The 7,233-nt window shown below is 43.9% G+C and overlaps 1 protein-coding gene across 2 annotated transcripts in view; it reads left to right on the top strand.

Annotated features, from left to right (window-relative positions):
- Positions 1–1,349: 1,349 nt before the first annotated feature.
- The window catches only part of SLIT3 (slit guidance ligand 3), a 517,496-nt gene continuing 511,612 nt past the window's right edge, over positions 1,350–7,233 (top strand). Inside the window, exons 1-2 of one of the 2 annotated variants that reach the window (XM_068158541.1) lie at positions 1,350–1,916; positions 2,007–2,257. In XM_068158541.1, the coding sequence (XP_068014642.1) occupies positions 2,073–2,257 (185 nt within the window). In that variant the 5' untranslated portion in view covers positions 1,350–1,916; positions 2,007–2,072. Of the gene's footprint in view, positions 2,258–7,233 lie in introns of both variants that reach the window. The other variant, XM_068158532.1, reaches the window with a different exon arrangement.

Raw genomic sequence — 7,233 nt, 5'->3', positions numbered from 1 at the left:
GGAAGTGGTTCAATCTTAAGGCTTGATCAAAATGGTTTCTACATAAAAATGAAATTTCTCACCTAAATAATTCACTATAAAATGAGAAGCTCGCTGTACTGCTTTTTCAGAGAAAGGCCAGGAGAGGTGAAGGTTAATGTGGTCTTGCATATGCTCTTTGGCAGACTTTGCAGGGAAATGCTCTGGAGTGTCAAGTCTTGGCTTGTGAGGTAGAGCGCTAGACAAGCAGCTGCTTAGGTGGCTCTAAAAGAGGATGTTTCACTGGTTAAGGCAAAAGCAGCTGTCAAGGTGGGCAAGAACACTTTGTGTAATTGCAAATGTCAGTGACCAAAACACGAAGCAAATGTTGCCAGAAATTATTTGAGGTGTTTTCTGCACCCTGGAACTGCATATATGTGTCTCATGGTGAACATCTTACACTTTTTTTTTTTTCCTTACAAACCCTTCACTTAAAATACTCGAGTGTAGGGGGAAAAAAAAAAAAAAGAAAAGAGAGAGAACACTTGTGGAACACAACCTGAGAACCTGAGGAACCTGGAACTCAGTCCTGTCAACAATTTGATGGAGTTGGGAGGGTTTCAAGATGATACTGACCATAATTCTGACTGAAGGGAAAGGGAAAAGATTTCCCTACCTCCAGGAACATAGGCTGATTCCAGTCAGGGACAGGAGTTTGTGATGTAGATGAAGAACAGACTAACTGTTCCCGAGTACGTTGCGCATAGAAGTGCCTGTTGAACTATTTTTAAGTGTGCAAGGCACTTTGAAACAAACAGGTTCTCACACCTGGAAGCACGGGATAGCACCAATGCGGTGCGGAGTTTGGGATCAACGCCCCGGTGGGGAGCGCTCATGGGGCGCGCTGGGGTCTCTGCCGGGGACGGTGAGCGGGGCTGTCCCGCCGCCAGGGGGTACTCGGGGTGTGCGGACGCGGCAGGAGGCGGCGGGACTGCCAGACCGAGGCCGCTCACGCAGCGCCGGCCCGGGGGGTCCGCACAGCCTGCACATTGCCTCCTCCCGAAACCTGAAGCAGAGCCGGGGGGCGGGCGTACCCCGGCTGTGGGGGCCGTAACTCCCTGCGGCGGGGCCGCTACGACCCCCAAACTTTCGCCCTCCCTCAGCTCCAAAAGTTGGGCAGTTTGGTGACGTCAGGGCAGCCGCAGCCAATGGGGGCGGCAGGAGCTATTTTGGGAGGGGGGAGGGGTTGCACGGCGCGGCGGGCGTTCGCCCCGCTGCCATGCACAGTGCATGGAGAGCAGCCGGCCGGCGGCTAGCACAGCAGCGCCCGGGAGAGCCACCGCTCTGCCCCGCTGCTCGCCTGCCTTCGCCTCCCCTCGCCGCTTCCCGGTCCCGGCTCCGCCGGCCGCTCGCGCGGGGGTGCGGGCTCGCGGCGGCAGTAGCAGCAGCAGCAGCTGAGCGGCGGGAGGCAGCGCCTGAGGAGCCGGCGGCGGGGCGGCTTTGAATCGGCAGGCAGGCACCTCCTGCTGCTCCGCGGTGTGCCCCCCGGCTGGCAGGCACCTCCTTCTTCTCCACCGTGGGGTGCCCCCTGGCAGGCACCTCTTCCTGCTTCGCGGGGTGCCTAGCGGCAGGCACCTCCTTCTCCTCTCTCCCGTAGGGTGCCCACCGGCAGGCAGGCACACACGCAGTCACCTCCTCCGCGGTCACCTGCCCGGCCCAGGTGGGGCGATGCGGAGCGGAGGAGGCTGCTTTGGAGATTGCCGCCGCTTCTGATGGATGTTTTGTGTGTGTTTACCTCCGCTCCCCGTTTTTCTTTCATCTGAGGACGCATCTGGCTGAAGCTCTGTTAAACTCTCTGCCTTCTGGTACCATTCGCAGATAACAGAAAGAAACCTGAGCCCGAGAGGCAATTCCCCACCTTCTTCCACCTAACGTAACCTTTGCAGGCGCCTTTGAAGGTTGGCTGGCGCTCCGGCGGTGATGGCAGCGGTGGGTTCCCTTGGGCTGTACTAAGAGCCTCTTGTTTTCTTTTCCTTTGCTTCTTAGAGGCATTTCATCTTTAAGGGCCGGCTACTTGTACACACTTTTATACCCACTGAAGCGATCAAGGAACCATGTTGTCTGGTGGAAGAAGTGCGTTTCTGTGCCTTGGAATGCTCTTGAGCTTCTGGAGCTCCATGAATTGGATTCCTGTTGGAGGATGCCCGCATAAATGTACTTGTATTGCTTCCAACGTGGATTGTCATGGACTAGGACTCAAAACTGTACCGAGGGATATTCCCAGGAATGCAGAGAGACTGTAAGTAAAACCCGTTAAGGGCTCCTCACTACTTGTTGGAAGCACTTGGGATGAGTTTCTCAACACCTGCCCGTGGGTGCGGAGTACCCACCACTGGCAGCTTCAGTAATCGTGCAGAGATTTAGGTTTTCGGGAAAGAAAAGGAGGAGCTTTCCCAAAGTTACATCTATCCTGCTGCTGTTCTTGCATTTGTAAGAAACTCATCAATTGCAGGGTTTCTTTCAATTAACGCCTGCGTGGGTTTTGTAGTAAATTGATTGTTATGGAGTTCAGAGTTGTACCTGGGGTGCGCCTAGCAGTAATCGTCAGTGGGAGAGTTTAATACACAACTAGAAACCTGGATGTTTTCACCTAGAGCCTGGTAGCAGTTTCTCCTTATTTTCTCAGCTTGGTGACTTCATCACCATGGAAAAATCGACTACTGCCATAAACTAATTCAAATGGATAAGAATTCACATTAAAGCTGTCTCTAATTTCTGTCTTAAACTGCTGTGGGGCAGCTGGCTATTTAATTTGTAATCTCCTTCAGGGTTTATGACAGTGGTATAATGTTGTGAGGTGCTTCCAGCCTCAGCATGGGAGAATGCAATGAATGTGTTCATAGTAAATCTTCTATGTTGTAAGTTCTCAGGACTTATTTATTTGATTCTTAACTTGCTTAGTAAGTTTTTAAGGAGGAAGCTTCAGTTCTCTGATTCAGTTCTGGCACTGGTTGGTGCAGAGGGCGGTATCTCTGATGTTAGTTAATGCATAGCATATGGCGCATTTCAGAGAATGCCCAGTGCTAGATATGAAGATGTCCAGAATGGAATGTTAAACAGAGCTGCAGCATGACTCTGTGCTGTGCTCTGTGGGTGATTGCAGGAAAGTGCAGTTAGCTCTGCTTTATGTGGATTAGCTGATAATTTAAAATGTTTCTGAACTTGTAAGCAAACAATGTAGATTGTATGGCCTGACTTCTATTTTATTTCCTTCTGGGTCATGAAGCTGGGGAAACGTCAAACTCTCAGGCAATTTTTCCTCCAAGAAAGCAAGCTAGGTGAAGTTACTGAACAAAGCTTATGTGCGTTGAGTCCTCTTGAAGACAAAGTTCTATTCTAGAATGAAGTTTTTTAGTATCTTTGACTGTTTCTGAATGCATTTTATAGTGCTGATAGCTCTTAGATGATAGCTGTATGCATATTTCTTACTACGCTGTTCTGCCATTTTTTATGATTTGTGCCCATAGCAGCCTCCCTTTTAGCCCCAGCTCTGTGAACAGTGACTTTCAGATGTCACTATTATAGGAACCTTAACTTAAGCACACAGAACTCTGTGCTCTCTGAAATTGATGGGTAGCAATCTGGCAGTTTAGTGGTAAGCCAGTCAGCATGTGTAATAGCTAGCACCCATACTCTGTGTGCTTCACTGGTGAGCTGTGTTTGCATGAGTTTTGGAGGAAAAAGCTAGAACTAAACTTTAAATTTCAAGTTCAAATGATTCTAGATGCAAGGTTAGTTAGCCACTTGAGAGGAATTTTAAAATGGTAATTTGGTATTGCCTGAGTTTTAGGGGAACTGAATTAATTTTGTTGCTGGGTTTCATTGGAGAGAATGTACTTAATAAAGATGTCAAGGTCCCTTGCCTTCTTGAAGAAGCTAATTCAAAAGAGGAAGTTTCTTTTGTTGATATGTTAAACATGAAAAAGAATAAAGGTGTGTAATCACTGTACTCTTAGTCCTGATACTTTTGGTGTTATCTAAAGACTAAAATTTTAGATTAATGGCTGCATGAAGAATAGTAGTAGCTGTTTCACAGTATTCAGTTTGAATATTTAACCTCAGAGATACGGCTACATTTCATATTTATCGGTAGCGTGAGGGATGTTTTGGTTAGTTTTGTGTTGTGGGGTTTTGTTTTTGTTTTTGGTTTTTTTTAATAGTATTTTGTTGGAGCATTCAGTAGCTGAAACCTTGTGGAAACAGCATACAGAGGATCACATAGTAACACATTTTCCCATGTTTTTAAATACTGTCTTCATTTTTCATTATGTTAGTGCATCACGAGCCTTTCACTGTTTTACAGCATTCACTGTTGGCTTCATTACACTGTATTCTAAAGATTCTATCAGTCAAGATTTCTACTAGTTGCACTAACTGGAATTTTTCTGATGTAAGCAGTTGGGAGAAAAAGACTATATTTCTCAGTCTAGCTTCTGCTCATAGGTGAAACCTAAGTCAGCCACTGGATATATCAGAGGATCTCATTTTTCTCTGCTCCATGGCAACCTGTAACTATTTATGACACAGCACTGGGGTGATGTGTAGCCTTTAACTAGCTTGTTTCACAAGTAAACAAAACATAGAATCATAGCATGGTCTGGGTTGGAAGGCACATCTGAAGGTCATGTAGTCCAACTCCCTCTGCAGTAAGCAAGGGCATCCTCAACTGGAGCAGGCTGCCCAGAATTCTGTTGAGCCTCACTTTGAATATTTCCAGGAATGGGGCCCCAGCCGTCTTCCTCATGTAGTTTTATCTGAAATGGCAAAGGTACTTGTCATGTCAGAGAAATGTTTATATGTTGGGAAAATAATTGTAACACTTTTCTTGATGGCCACACACCAAGGGACTTTGGAGACTCTTCTACTATGGAAAGGTCTTGACTTCTTTCTGAATTCTCTTGAGCTAGTAATTCCACATACCTGTTCAAGTTGGAAATGTTTTGGTTTAATTAAGAAGAGATCTAATGGCACCACTTAAAATATTTTGCTGCTAAGTTTTTAGAGTTATGTTTGTACAAATGTTACAGATTGTTTGGGCTAGTGGAGCCAAGTTAAATATTATTTAAATTTGTGTTAAGATGAAACCCCAGGAAAACTGAAAATACAGCATAAAGGGAAAAAAATGTCAATGTTTAGGGGGGCAAAAATCTCCTGTTGACAAGTCCTGTTAAATGAACTTGTGATTGTCACCTGATACTGAAGGAAATTGACATCATCAGATGTTAGATGACTGATTCTTCATGAGAAATGTGATATGCTTCCCTTTCCGCTTCCCTAGAGGGGCATGAAATTAGGTATAAGACTTTGCCCCCAGATTGCAAGATCTGATGCTCCACAGAGGACCTTGTATATGACCAGGGTGATAGAGCTGACCTTGTGGCTTGTCATTAGTCTTTACTGATCTATTCCACATTTAAGTAACTTAACATCCATCCAAGACCAGAAGTTTATAGACCTTTTGTGTAGTGGAATAATTTAATAGTTAACTTTTGAGGGTGGGCACAGTCATTCTTTGATTTAAGCTATGCAACTGATAAGATGTTTTGTGCTAATAAAGGAGGCAGAAGTTAAGGTTTAGAAATTAAGAATATGTAAGTAGCTTCACAAAAATCTTGTACCTTTCTGAGAAGTTTCTTAGGATTGCCTCATCAAATTCCTCTAAAGAGAGTTTGCATAGCAGCATCTCAGTTCTTTTATGTGACTATTATGTAATTTTCTTCAGTGGAAATGTTTTCTGCGTATATACAATATTATATGTGTGGCTTTTTATAACACTTAACGATGCCGATAGTCAAGTTTAGTTTGAGATGATGCGCAAATGCAGTGAGCAGATCAAAGCCACCTTCTTGACAGTTGTATTCTTCAGCTCTGAAAGAAACAAGTGATACGGAGAAACTGCTCAGAAGTCTTCCGGGTCAGTATCTGCTTTCTGTTTGAAAGTGAAGCATGAGCCTTTGTGTTTTTCTTTCCATTTGTGCCTAGTTATCTCCCTGTCTGTTAGCAGCAGTGCATTATATATGTACGGAAGTTTCTTTGGAGAATTTATCCATGTCTGAATTCTTGATAAGTTTATACTTGGTGTCTTAGAACCTTGTTTAATTGATAGCTCTCCTGTGTTAATTGTTGTTTTGTCTTTTACTTTGAAGGATTCTTTATTTTGCTAACTGATAAAGCTTGCAAGACTAATCTGTTCTCTGTTTTGTCTGAGTAACTAAATTGAGTATGGCCAATTTAGAAGCTGAATCATCTGCTTACTCTGGAGTTTTCATGTGGTCTGGGGTTTCAGTTATACAAATATATTATTATGGTGTTTTTGGCCTAGGTGGATGTAGCTGCTGAAATTGCAGTGCCTTGTAGTAAGTCTTTAACTTCCTCGATTTTGTCTCCAAATTAAATCTCAGCTTCTGTCTTGAATGCTTCCATATTACTGCAGAACGCAACGTTAAACACATGCACATACAATTATGCTGGCTCTTACACTGACATTCTGTGTGTTGAGCTTTCTTCCCACTAGGGATCACCAGTTATTTGTTTATATAGTATAGTCTCCAAAATCTTGCATGGAACCTTTTTGTTTGTTTGTTTTTTCCTAGGTCATGTGTCAATACGTAGACATACATGGCTTTAGCTTCAAAGAGCTTGCTCTCAGAGGTACTGGTCCTGGGAAAACTTGACTGAGTTGCTTGTTTTAATCTGGATACTTCCCTTTTACTTGAATGCTTGTGCTTGACTGGACATTGACATGCACTTGGATAGGGTCAGAGCCTGGCACTATTAAATCTGTTACCTCATTTTGAAGTGATGGAAGCAGGAAGGAGAGCAAAGGTAACCCTTGTAATTTGGTAGCTACAGAGGTAAATTGTGGCCTTTGTTATGTTGTCTGTGTTTATTTGCACAAATTTGTGCAAATTTCTGAGATCAAAGGGACCAGACTACTTGCTGCAGAATTTTTTAATTAGTTGCTCTGAGACTATTCACTTTTTTCCTGTAGAATTAAGTGAAAGGAAAGCTGCCTCTGTAAAGAACAGCTGTTGTCTTTCAGGAAGTCCTCAAAGGCAGATGATGAGTATTAACTTTTTTTCCTCTATAATTTGTGTGTTTATGAGTTTGGGGAAGTATGTATCAAAGTTGGTACAGCTTACCTGTATTATTGGATTGTATCACTGGAGTAAATCCTAGTAGGCTTTTATTCACACAATCTGTATAAAAATCCTT

Source organism: Melanerpes formicivorus, unplaced genomic scaffold (genome assembly GCF_026170545.1).
Source record: "Melanerpes formicivorus ecotype bairdi unplaced genomic scaffold, bMelFor1.0.p_v2 SCAF_2, whole genome shotgun sequence".
NCBI classification, from domain to species: domain Eukaryota; kingdom Metazoa; phylum Chordata; class Aves; order Piciformes; family Picidae; genus Melanerpes; species Melanerpes formicivorus.
This window is presented reverse-complemented; position numbering and strand designations above follow the sequence as displayed.